Source organism: Gopherus flavomarginatus, chromosome 1 (genome assembly GCF_025201925.1).
Source record: "Gopherus flavomarginatus isolate rGopFla2 chromosome 1, rGopFla2.mat.asm, whole genome shotgun sequence".
Taxonomy (NCBI): domain Eukaryota; kingdom Metazoa; phylum Chordata; order Testudines; family Testudinidae; genus Gopherus; species Gopherus flavomarginatus.
The window spans coordinates 254,913,588-254,935,077 of record NC_066617.1 but is presented as its reverse complement, the minus strand read 5'-3'; the positions used below and the strand labels follow the sequence as shown (position 1 = coordinate 254,935,077).

Genomic DNA, 21,490 nt, shown 5'->3' with positions numbered 1-21,490 from the left:
CTTTAAAAGCCTTTCTTACACTGGGTTTTCAGCCACCTGTGCAAGTGCATAGCAAAGATGATTTAAATCAAAGTAAATCATGCTGCACTGGTATAATTCCTGTTCACATTACAGAGTCTCAGCCAGTGGCTGAATTCCCAGGGTAAACAAGGAATCATATTTCAATGACAGATAAAACAACAAATAAAACAAAAGGTGAAGGCCTTAGGAAATGGCTTCCTTTTGCATTTTCATTAAAGCAGTTTATGGTCTTCCTCATCATAGTAATCAATAGTGAAAACATTAGAGTATATCTCATTACCTAGTATGTTGCTAATTTTTTTTTCTTCTTAGATCAAATTCAAAATACACAAATTCCATATTTACACTATTTTACCTTACTAAACCAACACCATGACTATCACTCAAGGATAAATCCAGTACTCCATCTTGACATAATATCTTTTTTATTACAATATCCAAAAAACTGGGTATGCAAGAATTTGAGATCTCAAGATCCCTTCTTCAATCTCAGGAATGTGCCATCTCAAGACTGTATATTTAAACCATAAAGGAGTTTAAATGTAAAGAAAAGAGGAAATGCATTTTCTTCATAAACATTCTGTGTCTCCTACTACCAATCCCACCAATTTGTAAACCCTGAAGATTTTCTCTATAAAGCAAATATATATATATCTATATATAGAATAGTGTTGGTAGCCCGCCCACCCTACCCCAAGATCAGTTTTTATTAATCTTCTGTATTAGTGTCAACAATCAGCTACAGATACATATTACTTTGAGAATTAAATACATAATTGTTTAATTCAAACAAGCAGAAGGGCAAGAGGAAAAAGCATTATGTGGATGGCACATTTGGTTGTAGATTACCAAAACATTCAGCCTTTACAATTCAATGAATCTTTCTCTAGCAATCAATGTAAAAAAGAAAATTCCTCTCTGTTGCAATTACAGACCAAAATACACTAGATAGTTTTCTTTTACTACAATCTTACCATAGTAGATTAAGAAGTACTATTACAAAATGCTTTAATTAGTGTACTCTTTATAAAGAGTTAAAGAGGCAATGTAATAGCAGAGTACAGTGTAAAGAGTGCTTCTAGGAACTAGGAATTTTTGTAATATACTACTTGGTAAGCAAAATAGCTACAGAACTCACTGCCACAACTGTTATGTCTACTATATCTCACTTAATTAGCTGCAGCTTCAGTGCATTCAAACTGTGCCCGATGTCTCTCAAATGAACAGTTCTGTCCGCATGAGCAATTTGAACAGATTAACACTGTTCTGAATTGAAAACACCTCTCGTTTATTGGAATTAACTATGTAAACGTACACAGAAGAGGGGAGTTTAGAACTCAGGCATGAAAGTGAGTGCTTACAACCCCATTGAAGTGAAATTTTCAACCTGAGGGGAGGTCATCTGAGATTAACAGAACCAAAAAGATAAAATAGGCAAACAAAACAAAACCAAACCAAAAAAGGACAACAACAACCAACAGAGCAAACACTTTGGAAAGAGCCCATTCTTTAAGCCTGCTTCAGGGAGTAGATTGCTCTGCTCTATAAAAGTGAATTAGGACCTAAGGCTTGAAAGTTATATGAGGCCTAGGCGGCATAGTCTATCTTCAACGTCACTGAAGTGCTTTCACAAGATATAACTTTTCCCCGTGTTCACTGGTGAAGATGGGAGCTTTTTTGTAGTGTTCCACCAATTCATCCATTGAATGAAATCGACGCTGGCCAATACAATAGACATTGTCCACGAGCTGCACCTTGAAATGTTTGTTCTTCCCTGATGCCTTTAGAGATACCGAGAAGTCACTGGGCTGTTGAAAGAGAGAAAGAAAAAAATAATTATTGCAAAGTGGTCAACAAGAAAACAAAAATTTGTGGTTTAAGGAGCAAACTGTGATATAAAGTAACTACAATATACTCTACTCTTTGTACAATAGTATGGTGCTTTAGCTACTTAAGAAATCCAAATATCTATTATTCAATAAATAAATTCCCCCCATTATTAATATGTGCAGTTAATGGAAAGCTCCCCAGCTACAAAGAATGACAAGACCAGAAAAAGACTTGTGTCATGTATGGTTTTTTCTATTGATAAACTCTTCCTAAAATCAATATTCTTATTACAATATTGCTTGGCTAAGGTAAGGCACAGAAGGGAAAATTCCCACGACTTTTAAAAATCACGACCACAAGAGGGCCTTTCTTGCTTGCTCTGTGTTACAAAAGGAAAAAACTTTCCACTCTTTAACTTTGTTAAAAAATATATGAGGAACAGCTCTCGTTTATTTTCATTTTAAGAAAGTAGTATAGGACATAGAATACACATTTACAATACAAATCACCCAAATATAAGACTAACCACATACAGTGAAATTCAATTTTTTTAAACAATTATTTTAAAGATAAAACAGAACGATTCCATTTACTATTTTTGACATCTAGCAACTTTTTCCATGTATCAGCACATTGATTGCTTTTGTACATAGCACTAAAGTGAACATAAATAAAAGGCTGCAAATGTTGTCCATGTCTACAACATTTCCCCCTGCTCGCATGTGGTTTGGCCACTCCTTCATCCTACTGTCACTCTATTTTAAAAAAGAGTCAACTTCCAATTTGTAGTTTTTATTTTATTAAACGTTCATTAAATTTAATACTAATTCTCACTTTAAATTCTTCCCAGTAGTTTTGGACCCAACTGTTGAAGCTGGGCTCTTCTGTAGTATAAATACTTAATAATGATAGCAACATTTATATAAATCAAAAGTTACGTAGTGAATGTTCACTTGACTATACCTCTAAGATCTGATCTACGCTACAGAGTTAGATCGATGCAAGGCAGTTTACTTTGACATAATTATGAAGAGTCCACATTTAAATTTTGCTCTCGCTGACGTAACTGCCCCCTAAATTCCACAGTAACATTAATTTATTCCATTGTCACGAAAAACCATTTATTCCCATTTACTCCCACACAAAAAAAGAACTATGGCTATTTTAACTGAAAATTCATATTGGCATAACGTTCATGAGAGATTATTTTTGACAGTGACTACTTCTGTGGATGAGTTTTCACTATGCTCTCCAGACAGCCCAACTCCACTCCCTGGGACTTTGCTCCTGCGATGCTGTCCAAGCAGCCCGGTTCAGGCCATCCCTCTGTCTGTCTGCATGTGTCAAAGAAATTTGGAGGACAGGAGTGCAGAGCTTGTAGATGGTTTTACATCTCATTTCCCTGGATCCAAGGGCTTCAGCTACTGCACTATTTCCCAGCCAGTCTAACTTGCCAGTTGAGCTGTGCAGAGAATGGTAATTCAGTTTCATTGAGGATTTTGATATTTCACAATTTAGTTTTGTTCCAATTAGGAATGAAAACCAACATTTTTCTAAATTCTCTACTAAAGAGTCCTCAAATGTGGTCTGCTGAGGAGCTGGGCAGGGAAGCTGGCAGGGTTCTGGAGGATCGCTGCCTGGATTCAACTGGAACTTTGCTGAAATTGAACCATCTCAGTGAAACGTTTAGCTTTTAATGAATCCACAAATTCTGATGAACAATATTTCATTGGAATTTTGCAAACTAGCTCTATTTGCCAGCATAAATTCTTAGATTCCATTCCCCTTCTCTTTCTCCCCCAACCCCCCCCCCCCTCCCTGGCTGTAAATTGTATGTTAGCTCTGGCTCTAACCCCCTCCTGCCTGAGCTCAAAGGAACAGTGCAGAGTGTTCACTGTAATCTGATTAACTCCCCCTAGCGAGGAAAACTGGAAGACAAGAGGCAGCTGCAGACCAGTCTTGACCAAGAAGGGAAACTGAATACAAAATATCAGGAGCTTGCCCACAAAAGCCAGATGCTGTGGAACTGCAGAGTCCATGGGCCTTAACAGAGATGAATAGGGAAGTTCACAGTTTTCAGAGCTATTGTTGCAGGCTCTCTGCACTGCATTGGTTTCAAATCTGTTCATGATTTCAAAGATCATCTTCATAATCATAATAACTAGAACCATTCACTTAAAAAAAAAAAGAGCTGAGACTGGAGCACGATTTTGCAGCAAGGGATGAATTCTGCAGAAAATTCTGTGACTGCTGAATCACAGAAGTGTCAAAGGGCACTGGCAATGGATAGCATGCCACCAACTTTACTTTAAATACGAAAGCTAACACCACAGGCTTGTAGGAAACAATTTAGTAGGGCTAGCATGGAAGAGAGTAATAGAACACCAGCTTGTGAGAGTCTGAGAAATAAAACCAAACCTTAATACTAAAGTTCTTCTAATTCTTTCTTCTGTAGGGAATACCTAGGAAAAACTCATTTAAAAATACTACCTGAAAAAAATCACTATAATAACTGAAGACACAGGTATAAGCAGAATGCCAGAATATGGAACTGAAAAAGCTACGTCATGTCTGAAGCAAAACCAACAACTAAGCTAAACCTTTTGAGCCTTGTGGAGATTTAGTGCCCTCGTATTGGGTGCAGTGCTGTTATCAGAGCCTCAAAGCTATGATCTCAAGTATACATGTCAAAGCTCTTTACAAAGGTGGGTAAGTATTGTTATCTTTATAAAGATGAACAGAGAGGTTATGACAGGGAGTCAGAGGCAGAGCTCAGAACAGAACCTATGCCCTGTGATTGTCAGTCCTATGCCCGAGCCACTGGCCCACACTTGCTACCATGTCATGTAGCCACACAAACTCCAGTATGTTATTGCACTATTACCACATTGTTTTGCTTTTTCTGACACTTGAAATACAGTTCTGATTGAATATTCAATGTTTCATATTTTTTCCAGTCCCAAAGTTGCTAATTCGTTTTTTGTATAATAGAAGAATTTAGCATTGCTTATTTTTCAGCACAGCATGTTGTGAAGTTGCACCCTTTTGATGAACTCATAGTCTTAAAACTGTGGAACAGCCTGTATAACTCTCTTGTGAGAGCCATCATCCGGTACAAAGAGATGGAAGAGCTTGAACAGCTGTTGCAAAAAATGTGAAACCCCTTTATTGGCCTCAAATTAGCGAGTAACAAGAATACTAGAAGAATCTGTGAAAATAATTGGACTCGTATTTATTTTGGTTCCTTCTCACTGCAAATATACAAGTTAAATATTCAGAACATGTTTTAAAAAATACCTATATAAACTATTGCTCTTTAAACTTAATCTTGCCATGCTACAGTGTGGTGGTTGAATGCAGCCTGAATTGGTTCCCTGCTGTCCTTGGAATTGTTCCAAGTTTGTTTATTTTTAAAACTGTTTTTAGGTCATTCTCTTTCAGCTTCTGGCAGATTTTCTCTCTTCTCCCACTTGAATTAACTGCTACATTTAGATGGATTGCATGCAAACTTCTCTTGCATAAAAGCCTCAGAAGTTACATACACTCCCTAAAAGCACATTTCAAGTAAATCTGAGTCTCTAGAACCTAAAAGGTTGTCTGATGATTCTGCAGCAGGATTATACAGCATAGCACCATGGCAGGGAGCCTGTGAGTGTTTCTCCCCCATCAGGGATTTACCTGAATTTCCCCATCACCCCGCCCCCCCCCCCCACAGAGGTGGTCAACAGTATACACTTTAAAAACAATAGATGATAAAACACTGGTACCTGAAAAAGCATAATAGGTTTGAAAAGCATGAACAGAGACTAGCTTCCTCACATAGCTGTTGTTTTTTTATGAGAAGGTTGGTGCATTTGTTTTGGTGATGTTGGCCAACCTAATAATTTCAAATTATGATTTGAAAGCAAGTTCTGAATGAGCTCTCCCCTGACAGCTAATGATGAGCTCGAGGGTGGGGTTGCAGGAAGGCTTCAGGACCAGACTATATTTACATGAACACACCTACTCTGCCTAGGTATCTAGCAGACAGAGCTATCTTGCCCAAATGATCGATTTTGCCTGGTGCTGGGTTACAAATCACTTTAGTATTGAATGTTATCCTTGTTGTATGAGTAAAGGCCAAAAGGACTGTACTTAGCCTGTCCTGAATGAGGGGTCACCCACCTTCAACTGAACTGCACTTGCTAAGCAGTGGGTTTGGATGGCAGATCCCAGTGGGGGGGGGGGGGGGGGAAGAGAAGGGGTGGGGACAGGTACTTTACTTGGTGGTGTGGGCTCTCCCTAAGCCCTCGTCCAGACTAACCCGCAGCATCGGCGGGTTAAAATCGATTGCTCGGGGATCGATATATCGCGTCTAGTCTGGACGCGGTGTATCGATCCCCGAGCGCGCTTACATCGATTCCGGAACTCCATCAATCCGAACGGAGTTCCGGAATCGACGCGGAGAGCCGCGGACATCGATGCCGCGCCGTCCAGACTGGTGAGTACCTCGATTTTAGAAATTCGACTTCAGCTACGTTATTCTCGTAGCTGAAGTTGCGTATCTAAAATCGATTTTAATTCCTAGTCTGGACGTGGCCTAAGAATCATAGGCACCATTTGACCTACCCTTCTCCCCTGTTCAAAGACAGAGCTGATTACACTTGATAGAGAGGTTTTTGTTTTTTTTTAAAGTGAGCACTACAGCTGAAATCACAGATAATCAGGTGTAAGTGCTTAGACCTGCTGGGGGAAGAGACAGCCCAGCCTCTAGCAGTGAGGTTCTCCCACTGAGAGCTGTGTGGAACCTCAAGGGACCGACTTGCAGAGGTCACAGTGGCAGGTGGCAGCAGAAGCTGATGGCGCAGCACCACTGGCGACTGAGCTAGTGGCAAGCAGCTGGGGGAATGAGCCAAGTGCCTTTTCCCCCACTACTATCCAAGGTGGGAGGTGAACTCACATAAAAGAACCTCTGAACTCTGGGTCTCCACTGACCAAGGATAACAACTATGAGTGGAATGCAGTGGAGGGAAAAGGGAGAGGCATGTTAAAGGAACATTTGTTTATTGGACTATGTTATCATGATTTTGCTCCAGAATGCCAGCATTGTGACTGGGAAACTTATATAAATATACATTTCCTAATAGGCCAAGATTTTTAAAATGCATTATTTGCCAAGATCATTATCTCACATTGTCACTATCTCAAGAGATTGTTATGTTGGGTACTTTCTATATTAAACATTTTTATTATTATATTACAATTAATTTTTAGATAACAGCCATACTGGGTCAGACCAGGGGTCCCTCTAGCCCAGTATCCTGTCTTCCGACAGTGACCAATGCCAGGTATTTCAAAGGAAATGAACAGAACAGGCAACCACTGAGTGATCCATCCCCTGCTGTCCACTCTCAGCTTCTGGCAAACAAAGGCTAGGGACACTTGGAGTATGGCGTTGCATCTGTGACCATCCTGGACCTATCCTTTATAAACTTAACTAGTTCTTTTTAGAACTCTGTTATAATTTTGGCCTTCAAAACTTCCCTGGCAAAAAGTTCCACAAGTTGACTGCATTGTATGAAGAAGTACTTCCTTTTCTTTGTTTTAAAATTGCTGCCTGTTAATTTCATTAGATGACCCCTATTACTTGTGCTATGTGAAAGAGTAAATAACATTTCGCTATTCTCTTTCTCCACACCAGTCAAGATTTTATAGACCTCTATCATATCCCCTCTTAGTTGTCTCTTTTCCAAGATGAAAAGTCCCAGTCTTTTTAATCTCTCCTCATATGGAATCTGTTCCATGCTCCTAATCATTTTAGTTGTCCTTCTCTTCACATTTTCCAGTACATCTTTTTTTGAGATGAGGTGACCAGAACTGCACTCAATATTCAAGATGTGGGGGTACCATGGATTTATATAGTAAAAGTGGAGGAGCCTAGTTTGCCAAACTGAGCAGCAAAGCCAATGCTGGCAAACTACGTGAAAAGGCAGCAAAATACCAAGCCTCTGGACTAAATTGACATACAAAAAAAGCCTTATAAGCCAGTCACAGTCAAAGCCAATTTTAGAAGTACTTAATGAGGCCGTTAAGAATGTTGGAGATGCAACACAGTTTATGCGAACAAACATGGCGGTCACATCATACTTTCTATTTAAGCAAGAGATATCACACACTACAAAATGGAGGCCAATGTTAAGTACATCGTCACTCGTTAATCCTGAAGTCGGACAATGGTTCCTAACAAAACTGGCAAATGCTCACCATTTTTCTGCAAAAACTGACTGGTTAGAAGCAAACTGTGCAACAGTGGAAGACTAAGCAGCTGAAAAACTGAAGAACTCTCTCACCACATTAAAAAAATGTGCATATATGGCTGATGAATGCACCAATTCAAATAGGCATCAAATATTAAATCATTGACTGCAACCATTATTACTGACTTTGGAAAGTATCTACTGAGATGGGACAGATCTAAAGTAGTGAGGCTGGGGGACTACTTAAGTTCAGAGAGGACTACTGCCATTCTCTCTCATAAGGAGGGCTTTGGAGCGGAGCCTGGAGCTGGAGCGCAGAGCAGCTCCGGAGCAGTGGAGCTGCAGGTTTTTGTCTAGAGCTGGAGCAGAGCCGGAGCACAGCTCCAAAGCCCTGCTCATAAGTCTCCTGTTACAATGCCATCCAGGTATCTGCTATAATAGTAGTAGATCTTTGTCCAGCAATCGAAGCTAAACTTGGATCAATCAGAGAGATATCCATTGAAAACATACTCGAAAAAGCAAAGACTTCAGTCCAGAAGTTGACTTGCATATCTACAACAGCGACTTCTGGATTGTACTCAATCTCTATATAGCTTTTACAGATGCCTGTCTTATAAAACACTGACAGCTGAGTGGAGTGAGGCACTACCAGCAATAGGGCTGCTAAGTGACCAGGACAGAACAGAGAATTTGAACACACAGTGGAATATCTTATGATGAATGAATGTAGATTTGACTTCAAATTCTTCTTTATCATGACTAGTGTTTCTACCCAATCTTTGTGCTGTTTCTGGGGATGAAAGAAGTAGGAACTCATCTCTTGCTACTTCCAGTCAAAACAGTTACGGTTAAGCATTCTTTTTCCTCATTGAATAGAATTTTGTGCAATTATAGAATCATAGGACTGGAGGGGACCTTGAGAGGTCATCTAGTCCAGTACTCTGCACTCATGTAATCCCTACACCATCCCTGACAGGTGTTTGTCTAACCCGCTCTTAAAAATCTCTAATGATGGAGATTCCACAACCTCTGTAGGCAATTCATTCCAGTGCTTAACCACCCTGACAGTTAGGAAGTTTTTCCTAATATCCAACCTAAACCTCCCTTGCTACAATTTAAGCCCATTGCTTCTTGTCCTATCCTCAGAGGTTAAGAAGAACAATTCATCTCCCTCTTTCTTGTAACAACCATTTATGTACTTGAAAACAATTATGTCCCCTCAGAGTACTCAGTCTTTTCTTTTCCAGACTAAACAAATCCAATGTTTTTCAATCTTCCTTCATAGGTCACGTTTTCCAGACCTTTAATTATTTCTGTTGCTCTTCTCTGGACTTTCTCCAATTTGTCCACATTTTTCCTGAAATGTGGTGTCCAGAACTGGACACAATACTCCAGCTGAGGCCTACTCAGAGTGGAGAAGAGTGGAAGAATTACTTCTCGTGTCTTGCTTACAACACTCCTGCTAATACATCCCAGAATGATGTTTTCTTTTTTTGCAACAGTGTTACACTTTTGACTCATATTTAGCTTGTGATCCACTATGACCCCCAGATCCCTTTCTGCAGTACTCCTTCCTTGGCAGTCACTGGGAGTACTTTGCATTTGTCCTTACTGAATTTCATCCTATTTACTTCAGAACATTTCTCCAGTTTGTCCAGATAATTTTGAATTTTAGCCCTATCCCATCCAAAGCACTTGAAATCCCTCCCAGCTTGGTATCGTCCACAAACTTTATAAGTGGACTCTCTGGGCCATTATCTAAATGAGTGGTTCTCAAACTTTTGTATTGGTGAAACCTTTCACATATCAAGCCTCTGAGTGCAAACCCCCTTATAAATTAAAAACACATTTTTCTATATTTAACACCATTATAAATGCAGGAGGCAAAGCAAGGTTTGGGGTGGAGGCAGACAGCTCGTAACCCCCCATGTAATAACTTTGCGACCCCCTGAGGGGTCCCAACTCGCAGTTTGAGAATCCCTGATCTAAATCATTGATGAAGATATTGAACAGAACCAGACCCAGAATGGATTCGTGTGGGACCCCACTCATTATGCTCTTCCAGCATGACTGTGAACCACTGATAACTACTCTCTGGGAATGGTTTTCCAACCAGTTTTGCACCCACCTTATAGTAGCTCCGTCTAGGTTGCATTTCCCTAGTTTGTTTATGAGGTCATGCGAGACTCTATCAAACGCTTTACTAAAGTCAAGATATACCATGTCTACCACCTCCTCCCTATCCATAAGGCTTGTTACCTTGTTAAAAGAAAGCTATCAGGTTGGTTTGACAAGATTTATTCTTGATAAATCCATGCTGACTGTTACCTATCACCTTCTTATCTTCTAGATGTTTGCAAATTGATTGCTTAATTTTTTGCTCCATTATCTTCTCAGGTACAGAAGTTAAGCTGACCAGTCCATAATTCCCCGGGTTGTCCTTATTTCCATTTTCATAGATTGACACTATATTTGACCTTTTCCAGTCTTCTGGAATCTCCCCCGTCTTCCATGACTTTTCAAAGATAATTTCTAATGGCTCAGATATCTCCTCAGTTAGCTCTTGAGAATTTTAGGATGCATTTCATCAGGCCCTGTGACTTGAAGACATCTAATTTGTCTAAGTAATTTTTAACTTATTCTTTCCCTATTGTAGCCTCTGATCTTACCTCATTTTCACTGACATTCACTATGTTAGGGCATGTCGTCACTAGCAACGTTAAAGCGCTGCTGTAGCAGTGCTGCAACATGGCTGTGTAATCACAGCATAGCGCAGGGAGAGAGTTCTCCCAGGGCTATAAAACCCCCACCCCCATGAGGGGAGTAGCTACTGTCAACGCTGGCACTTTACGGTGATAAAACTTGCAGTGCTCAGGGGGGTGTTTTTTCACCCCCCTGAGTGAGAAAGTTGCAAGACAAGCCCTTAGACATCCAATCGCCACCAAACTTTATGGTGAAAACTGAAACAACGAAGTCATTAACCACCGCTACCATTTCTACATTTTCTGTTATTGTTTTTTCCCTGTCATTGAGTAATGGGCCTACCCTGACCTTGGTCTTCCTCTTGCTTCTAATATATCTGTAGAATGTTTTCTTGTTACCCTTTATGTCTCTAGCTAAATTTGATCTTGTTTTGCGCATTGGCCTTTCTAATTTTGTCCCTACATATCTGTGTTAATTGTTTATATTCATCCTTTGTAATTTGACCGAGTTTCCATTTTTTGTAGGATGCTTTTTTGATTTTTAGATCATTGAAGATATCCTGGTCAAGCCAGGGTAGTCTCTTGCCATACTTCCTATCTTTCCTATGCAGTGGGATAGTTTGCTCTTGTGCCCTTAATAATGTCTCTCTGAAAAACTGCCAACTGTCTTCAATTGTTTTTCCCTTAGACTTGCTTTCCATGGCATCTTACCTATCAACTCCGAGTTAGCTAAAGTCTGCCTTTTTGAAATCCATTGTCTTTATTGTTCTGTTCTCCTTCCTACCATTTCTTAGAATCACGAAATCTACCATTTTATGATCACTTTCACCCAAGCTGCCTTCCACTTGCAAATTTTCAACTACTTCCTCCCTATTTGTCAAAATCAAATCTAGAACACCCTTTCCCCTAGTAACTTTCTCCACCTTCTGAAATAAAAAATTGTCTCCAATATATTCCAAGAACTTGTTGGATAATTTGTGCTCTGCTGTGTTATTTTCTCAACAGATGTCTGAGTAAATGAAGTCCTCCATCACCATCAAATCTTGTGCTTTGAATGTTTTTGTTAGTTGTTTAAAAAAAGCCAAATCCACCTCTTCTTCCTGCTTAGGTGGCTTGAAGTAGATCTCTACCATGACATAACTCTTGTTTTTTATCCCTATTATCTTCACCCAGAGACTTTTAACAAGTCTGTCTCCTATTTCCATCTCAACCTCGGTCCAAGTGTAGACATTTTTAATATATAAGGCAATACTCTCTCCTTTTTCCCTGCCTGTCCTTCCTGAGCAAGCTGTACCCTTCTATACCAATATTCCAGTCATGTGTATTATCCCACCAAGATGCCAGCTATGTCAGAGTTTATTTACTACCATTTTGAGTTCTTCCGGCTTATTCCCCATACCTCTCACATTAGTTGCCTTCTGCCTGATCATGAGCATATCATGAAGGACTGGAAGCATCGGACACACGAGAAGTCACCAGAGATGAATGCACTGCATTCGAGAAGTTCGTTAACAGAGTTATGGGAAATTATAACAAGAAACCAAGAAAGATGTTGATGTTGTGCTTCATAATAGGTCTGAGAAGCCAACTTTAATTTGTGATGATTTTAAAACATGAGTTAAATCTAAAAATGGTCATGAAATATTTTTCAGTTTTTACTATGGTGCCATACAGCCCACTTTCACCCTCATGGTCTCACCTCTCTTGGGCCATCTCTGCCCTGTAAATTCGAACATCCCCCCTAATTTCAATTTCTAGGGAAAACACTGGCTCCAGTTATGATGGAAAAGAATTCCAGAGTCTAACTGTAAATTACTAAAAGGGAAAATTGAAGATTAAAACCACATATTTACAGATTTTCAGTCCAAAATGCACTATTTCTTAAAACTGTGTTGGATTCCTGTGTGAAATTGCTGTTTATCTATAGCAGTGCGTAAAGTGGAGAGAGGCGGATCATAAAGGGTGGCAGATCCAGCAAAAAATTAAAAATTGAGCCAAGTCAGCAAAGGATGCTAGCACCCTTTCCAAAGCTGCTGCTTCCAACTTATGATAAACCTCCAACTCTTTTCAGACCACCTTTAAGTACTGATCTATGGGATGACAGAGAGGTGGCTGGTGCCCAAAGTAAGTGAGGAGACTGCAGTTAGAAAGCTGTTCCCCCATCCCTATTTTTCTCCACCGCAGGTTGAGCCTATTTTCAAAAGTAAAAAACGGGGACTTTTTTCCAACCCAATGGAATACGATTGTATTTAATGTTAAAAAGCAACCACAGACCTGAGACTAAAGCTTATTCACTAAGATTCTTTTTGAAATATACTGGCCTCCACATAGGCTAATGGGTCTCATGAATGCTGATTACAGTCAGAAATGTAACTACTTTGTTGCTATATTAGTTCATATGTTTTGGGAGTGCTCCTATATCACAAATTTCTGGTATGAGTTGGTTCACTGGCCCAGTCTGACTCTAGATGCTAAGTTGGAGTTATACCACCTTCAATTTTGTTCTTGGATATATTCCTGATACCTGAAGGTTATGTGGTAACAAGATTGCATCATTCTAACATGCAGCTTTGGTCACTAAAAAATGAATCCTGCAGAAATGTTTGGAAGGCATCAAACACTGATGACTGGCTCACCTTTCAGATAACAAATGACTGGGATTCCGCAGAAGGGGAATGCCCAAAACATACTAAGGAGTTTGGGCTGACTTTTTAGGGGTCTATAATTAATGTAGACTCTGAAGATAGATACGCTGCTTCCCCCTCCCCTCCCTTTACCGTAACCCTCTTTACTTAGTTTTTGTATTATGAAGAATCTGGTATTTTGGTGCAGTTGGAAACATTCATAAATTATAAACATTAAAAAAAAGCTGGGACTTTTTTGTGGGGATTGCCACAGGAAGCATTTCAGTGGAGTATAAGGGAAGATGATGGGGAAGTAGGAAGAAAAAGGGATCTCATCTTCCTATTCCCCCTTTCAGAATGAAAGGGAAATGATTACTAACTTTTACATAACTGTTGTTCTTTGAAATGTGTTGCACATGTCCATTCCATGTTTGGTGACTCCCATGCAGTACCATAGGAGATGAGATCAGAGTTCATGGACATGCTGACCACAACATGGCTCGACCAAACCTGGCATCATCTCTAGCTTGCTGGGTGATGGTGTAGTGAGAAGAAAATGTATGTACTGATGACCAAGTCACCTCTCTGCAGATGTCCTGGATCAGCAGCTGGACCTCATAGAATGGGCCGTCACTATAGCCAGTGGTGGGACTCCTGTCTGCTTGTAGCATGTGTGAATGCATTGTGTGATCCAGGATGAGATCTGCTCAGCCAAAATAGGAAGGCCTTTCATCTTGTCTGCTACTGCCACAAACAGCTACGTAGCTCTATGGTATAGTTTTATCTATACCATACAGCTAACGTCCATTGTGTGGAGACGCTGCTCTTCCGTGTTTGTGTGCAGTTTCGGGGTGGGGGTAGTGGGAACGGCAAAAAAATAGCCTGATTATTAGGGCCCTACCAAATTCACAGTCCATTTTGGTCAATTTCACGGTCATAGGATTTTAAAAATAGTAAATTTCATGATTTCAGATATTAACATCTGAAATTTCATGGTGTTTTAACAGTAGGAGTCCTGACCCAAAAGAGGATTGTGGGGGACTCGCAAAGTTATTGTAGGATGGTTGCAGTATTGCCAAGTTTACTTCTGCTGCTGCTTATGGGAGCGCTGCTTTCAGAGCTGGGCTGCCAGGGAGCAGAGGTTGCTGGCCAAGAGCCCAGCTTTGAAGGCAATGCCGCTGCCAGCAGCAGGGCAGAAGTACGGGTGGCATGGTATGGTATTGCCCCCTTTACTTTTGCGCTGCTGCCTTCAGTCAGCAACTGCCGCTCTCTGGCTGCCCAGCTCTGAAGGCAGCAGTGTAGAAGTAAGGGTGGCAATACTGTGACCCCCTAGAATAACCGTGCAATTCCCCCCACCTCCTTTTGGGTCAGGACCCCCAGTTTGGGAAATACTGATCTCCCATATGAAATCTGTATAGTACAGAGTAAAAGCACACAAAAGATCAGATTTCATGGGGAGAGACCAGATTTCACGGGGAGAGACCAGATTTCACGGTCCATGACACGTTTTTCACAGCTGTGAATTTGGTAAGGCCCTACTAATTATTGTGAAACGGCAAAATCACCTTTTTTTGAGGAATGCAGGGTGCAACTTGTCCTTAAAAGAAATTGTGTATGGGGGTTCTGATGAAAGGGCCCTGATCTTGGAGACTCTCCTGGCCAAAGTGATCGCCATCAGAAAGGCCATCTTCCAGGAAAGGTACAACAGGGGGCACGTTGCCAGTGGCTCTAATGGGGGCCCCATGAGTTTTGACAAGACCTGGTTTAGGTCACAGGGGGGAATGGGTTCCCGAATCTGAAGGCACAGTCTTTCTAGAACCTTAAGAAAATGAACTAACATCTCATTTGAGAAAACCAATCAGCCATTCATGGAATACTGAAATCACTGCCAGGTGTACTTTAACTGGTGAAATTGCCAGACCTTGCTGTTTCAGATGTAGCAAACAGTCCAAAACAGCTGGCAGAGATGACCGTGAGGGCAAGAGACCTTGCTGGGAAGACCAAATGGAAAAGTGCTACCACTTGGCAAGGCATGTAGAGCTTTGGAAGAGAGCTTCCTGATACCTTGCAGAACCTGGTGGACTTGTTCCGAACAGGCCAACTCCTCAGGATTTAGCCATGGAGCTGTCATGTGGAGGGTGTTGAGGTTTGGGGAGTATTCGACTGTGGTCCTGCGATATCAGGTCCGGGAGGAGCGGTAGAAGCATCAGAGTCGATACTGAAAGCATAGCGAACTAGTGTTGGTGGGGCCAGCCTAGTGCTACGAGAATGACTCGTGTTCTGTCTCACTTGATCTCCAGTAGGAGCTTATGCACTAGAGCAGGGGTTCTCAAAGTGGGGGTCAGGATCCCTCAGGGCGTCACGAGGTTATTATACAGGGGTCGCAAGCTGTCAACCTCACCCCAAACCCTGCTTTGCCTCCAGCATTTATAATGGCGTTAAATATATAAAAAGTGTTTTAATTTATCGGGGGGGTCGCACTCAGAGGCTTGCTATGTGAAAGGGGTCACCAGTACAATAGTTTGGGAACTACTGCACTAGAGGAATGGAGGGGAAGGTGTAGAACAGGTGTCCAGTCCAACGGAGCAGGGCAGCATCTGTGAGTAAGCCCGGGCTATGGTCTTCAGGGAGCAGAACTAAGGACATTTCCTGTTCTGCCTGGTGACAAACAGGTCTACCTGTGAAGTCCCCCACCACTGGAAACTGACCTTTATTACATCAGACTGAAGGGACCACTTGTGGGGACTTGTGCTGAGGTGATCTGCCAGCTCATTCCAGGCTCCCCAGAAGGTGAGAAGCTTCTAAGTGGAACGAGTGCAGAACTTCCATAGTGGATAGCTTCCTCACATAGGGAACAGAGAGCTCCTCCCTGCCTGCTGGGTTAGAACATAGCTTGTGACCACTAGAACATTCTTGCTCATGATGTGGGTCAAGAACACCTGACAGGTCAGACGGACTTCACTTAGCTCCCTGACATTTATATTTAAGGAGAGCTCCTCCTGGGCCCTGTGTGCTGAGATGCTGTAGGAGAGCCCCCCATCCTAGATCTGAAGCATCCAAACCTAGGGATAATGAGGTCTGGTGTTTTGTGAAAGGGACGCCTGAGTGGACTAAGAGAGGATCCCTCCACCAGTTAAGGGAAACGAGGACTGGGGCAGAAACTGTGAGCACCGAGTACAGGTGATGGCGACTGGGTGACTGAGGTCAGCCAAGCGTAAAGAGATCTGAGGCATAGCCTCACATGCTGCTCTACTTATGTGAATGCATCCACGAGGCCTAAAAGTCCAAGTTAAGAATGGATTATTATGACCAGGTGGGCCTTGACTTGGGCTATTAATTACACCATTGTCTGGAAGCAGGCTTCTGAGAGAAAAGCCCTGCCTGTGAGGAATCAAGCACTGCTCCGATAAACTCTATCTTTTGTACAGGGACAAGGGTAGACTTCTGCTCATTTATAAGTGGGTCTAGCATCTGAAAGGTCGACTATATGGTATTGGATAATGGCCTCCACCTGGGCCTGAGCCTGGACTTTGACCAGCCAGTCATCGAGGTACGGGCAGACTTGTACCCCTTTTTTCTCAGGAAGGCTGCCACTACTGCCATGCATTTTGTGAAAATGCTTGTGGCTGCTGCAAGGCCGAACCCTAAATTGATAGTGAATCTGATTTACAATGAACCTGAGAAACCTCTTGTGACCTTGGAAAATTGCGATGTGAAAATAAGCATCTCTTGAGTCGAGGGTGGCATACCAGTCCCCTGAAACTAGGGAGGGAATGATGGAGGCCATGGAGACCATGCAGAAGTCAGCTTTTTGAGATAACCATCGAGATGGCGCAAGTCTAAAATGGGTCAGAGAGCCACCTGGGCCTTTGGAATTAGGAAATACTGGGAGTAAAATCCCTTCCCCCTCTTAAATCCTGAGGAACCTCCTTCACAGCTCTTACTTGGAGGAGTTGCACCTCCTGCACCAGAAATTGCTCATGAGAAGGGTACCTGAAGAGGGATGAAGAGGGAAGGAATGTGTGGGGAGTGGAAATAAACTAGAATGTATAACCCTTTTGTACAGTGTACAGCGCCCAGCACTCCACGGTGATAACGGACCATGCCATGCCGAAGTGGGAAAGGCAGTTCGAAAATAAAAGGGGGACAGGATCCAGTGGCATAGGAACTGGTATAATGACCTCTGGCATCCTATCAGAAGTTCCGCTTGGCTGCCCCCACGTATCTGAGCAGGCCAGGTAGAGACACTGAGGTAGACGGGGGCAGTTGCCTGTGTACAAAATACCTGCTTTGCTTCTTTTGCAGGTCCTGACGAGGAAGTGGAGCTGAGAAACGGCTGGAGTGCTGAGGCCTGAAGTGCTTTGTTGAAGGCTTCAGGGTGTAAAGACCCAGGATTTAAGGGTGGCTGAGTCTTTCAGGCCATGGAGCTTCACATCTGTTTGCTCTGAGAAGAGTGAAGTGTCTTCGAGTGGAAGGCCCTGAATCTATTGCTGGATCTATGTTAGCAGTCATGAGAATTGGAATCAAAAGCATCTTGCATAACCACTGCAAAAGCTAGGCATCTAGCCACCGAGTCTGCTGTGTCCAGGGCAGCCTGCAGGAAATCCTGGCTACAGACTTCCCCTCCTCTGCTAGAGAAGAGAACTACTGCCTGAATTCCTGGGGAAGCGAGTCTTTGAATTTGAACATAATGTCCCACACAATGAAATCGTACCTCCCCAGCAAAGCATGCTGGTTGGAGATGCTGAGCTGTAGAATCCCTGTAGAATAAATATTTCTACCAAAAAGGTCTAGTCTCTGCATCTTTTGCCTTGGGGGGTCACTGCTTGTTGCCCTTGTCTGTCCCTCTTGTAGGCCACTTAGCCACCAGGAACTCTGGAGGGAGAAGGAGTACAAGTACTTATACCCATGAGAGGGATCAAAATACTTCTTTTTTGGCTCTTTTTGAGGTGGAAGGCAAGGAAGATGGGGTTTTCCACAGTTCTTTAACTGGCCCATGGTGGCCTTATTGAGAGGGAGAGCCACCTTTGACAGGATTGCCACAGTCAAAATATTGACCAGGCTGTGGGAGGGCTCTTTAACTACCTCCATTTCCAGCAAGACGTTCGAAGGTCACTCTTTTCAAGAGCTCCTGATGAGCTTTGAAGTCAGCATGGGGAGGTGACATGCCCACCCCTGACACTGCCTCATCTGGAGAAGAGGGTGAGGAGTTTTGCACTAGCGGGGGCGATCCTCCTCTTCTTCTGCTCTGATCCAATCCTGAGGATTGGTACCGGGTTTGGTACCGGAGTACATATCCGGTGCTGCTTGATAGGATGGAGGTGCTCTCCTTTCTGAGACCATTGAGTATTAGCGCCTGGAAGGGAGCCCTTGCACTGGGGGAAAAACCCAGAGTTTCCAAAATGGCCATTGCATCTACATAGGCGAATGCCCACTGTGCCAAGCATTCTGGTGTATCCCTGCACATGGATCCACAACTGGATAAGCTGATGTGCGTGGGAGCGTACTGAGAACATTCCTTGGTTGGGGATATGATTCCACTTCCGAGTCCGACAATGAGACTTCCTCCAGGGACCAGGGACTACTTGGTCCTGGGGAATGCTGAGAAGTCGGGAAGACCTGTGTTGAAGACAGCAGGGACGGTTTCCCCCTGAACAGTATCAAATGGGAGTTCAGGGCAACATGTTCCATTCTGCTCCCTGGCACCAACGTCGCTGACTCTTGTACTGCCATCATTACCAGTACCAAAAGCACCCACAAGTCCCTGGCTGCAACAAACACCTCCAAAGTAGAGAGCACTCCCCACACTTGACTTTCTTCAGAGTTGGGGAATACCCCTTCTCAGCCAACAGCTTCTTATATTTTTTCTTTGGCACTGGTGATAGGTGAATGGTGCAGAGACTCTCATGGTGAGAGGAGCACTCTGCATCAACGCCATCATACTTGGTGCTGAGTCTGACCGAACTGGCTACGATGAGGCATAGGTTTACTGCAGGAGGCACATAGCTTGAAAGCTAGGGACTGAGGCATGTTTGGTACCAGGAGCAGATGAAAGACTCCACTAACATGGTGAAAACGCCAGCTATGTACAACAAGTTCACAACTGTCCAAATTAGAAATAAAGAACTGGGACAAAAGAAACAAAGGGAAGGCAGTAAACTAAGACCACAGAGAAGAGTCTTCCACTGAGGAGAGCTTGCTGAAGAAGAGCAGTTCCAGCAACCATCATGGGCGGAAAAAAGAAACTGAGGTTTGACTGGACCCCTTATGAGCACAAGGCACCAGAGAGTACTAGGGCTGACCCGACGGTACCACTGAGAGAAAAATTTCTGGTGACTGCTCAAAGTGAGCCCACACCTAACGTGAATGGACACTGCAAGCACTCAAAGAAATAAGGTACACTCACTGTAAAGGGCAGGGTGGGAAAAAATTACACCTGTACCTCTCTAACCCATTCTACTGGTCTTTCAAACTCCCAATTTCTCCCCATCTAGTCTAGGTCTTAGATCTCGATGGCCAAGACTATAACAGGGTTCAAAAAAGAAGTAGATAAAATCATAGAGGATAGGTCCATCAATGGCTATTAGCCAGGATGGGCAGAAATGGTGTCCCTAGCCTCTGTTTTCTAGATGCTGGGAATGGATGACAGGGGATCGATCACTTGATGATACCTGTTCTGTTCATTCCCTCTGGGGCACCTGGCATTGGCCACTGTCGGAAGACAGGATACTGGGCTAGATGGACCTCTGGTCTGACCCAGTATGGCCGTTCTTATGTTCAATCTTCCTTCACTGTCTCATCCCGCCCCTCCACTCTCATCTATCATCCATAACTTCATTCACCAATTTATCTGTTCAATATCTTCATCAACGACTTAAATGTTGGCATAGAAAGTACGCTTATTAAGTTTGCAGACAATACCCAACTGGGAGGGATTGCAACTGCTTTGGAGGACAGGGTCAAAATTCAAAATGATCTGGACAAATTGGAGAAATGGTCTGAGGTAAACAGGATGAAGTTCAATAAAGACAAATGCAAAGTCCTCCACTTAGGAAGGAACGATCAGTTTCACACATAGGATGTGGGAAGAGACTGTCTAGGAAGGAGTATGGCAGAAAGAGATCTAGGAGTCATAGTGGACCACAAGCTAAATATGAATCAACAGTGTGATACTGTTGCAAAAAAAAGCAAATGTGATTCTGGGATGCATTAACAGGTGTGCTGTAAACAAGACACGAGAAGTCATTCTTCCGCTCTACTCTGCGCTGGTTAAGCCTCAACTGGAGTATGGTGTCCAGTTCTGGGCACTGCATTTCAAGAAAGATGTGGAGAAATTGGAGAGGGTCCAGAGAAGAGCAACAAGAATGATTAAAGGTCTTGAGAACATGACCTATGAAGGAAGGCTGAAAGAATTGGGTTTGTTTTGTTTGGAAAAGAGAAGACTGAGAGGGGACATGATAGCAGTTTTCAGGTATCTAAAAGGGTCATCAGGAGGAGGGAGAAAACTTGTTCACTTTAGCCTCTAATGATAGAACAAGAGGCAATGGGCTTAAACTGCAGCAAGGGAGATTTCGGTTGGACATTAGGAAAAAGTTCCTGTCAGGGTGGCTGAACACTGGAATAAAATTGCCTAGGGAGGTTGTGGAATCTCCATGTCTGGAGATATTTAAGAGTAGGTTAGATAAATGTCTATCAGGGATGGTCTAGATGGTATTTGGTCCTGCCATGAGGACAGGGGACTGGACTCGATTACCTCTCGAGGTCCCTTCCAGTCCTGAAGTCTATGAATCTGCCCCATTGATGCACACATGAAACTCTCCATGCATTGAGGCTCCTGCTCCTGTCCCACATCCACCATCACCAGGATCAAAGGCCCCTCTTCCACTGCTCAAACCCCCTCATTACAATACTGCTTCTCCATGTGAAGCAGCAACAATGACGACAGGAACTATTGCAGCAACTGGCAACATGTGCAAGGAACTATATATTCTATCTCATTGGCGCTCAACCTTTCCAGACTACTGTACCCCTTTCAAGAGTCTGATTTGTCTTTTGTACCTCCAAGTTTTACCCCACT

The 21,490-nt window shown here is 42.7% G+C and overlaps 1 protein-coding gene across 4 annotated transcripts in view; it reads right to left on the bottom strand.

The window, feature by feature from the left end:
• Positions 1–429: 429 nt before the first annotated feature.
• The window catches only part of NCK2 (NCK adaptor protein 2), a 166,497-nt gene continuing 145,436 nt past the window's right edge, over positions 430–21,490 (bottom strand). For all 4 annotated transcript variants that reach the window (XM_050922582.1, XM_050922570.1, XM_050922578.1 and 1 more), the window contains one exon: positions 430–1,829. In XM_050922582.1, the coding sequence (XP_050778539.1) occupies positions 1,635–1,829 (195 nt within the window). In that variant the 3' untranslated portion in view covers positions 430–1,634. The remainder of the gene's footprint in view (positions 1,830–21,490) is intronic.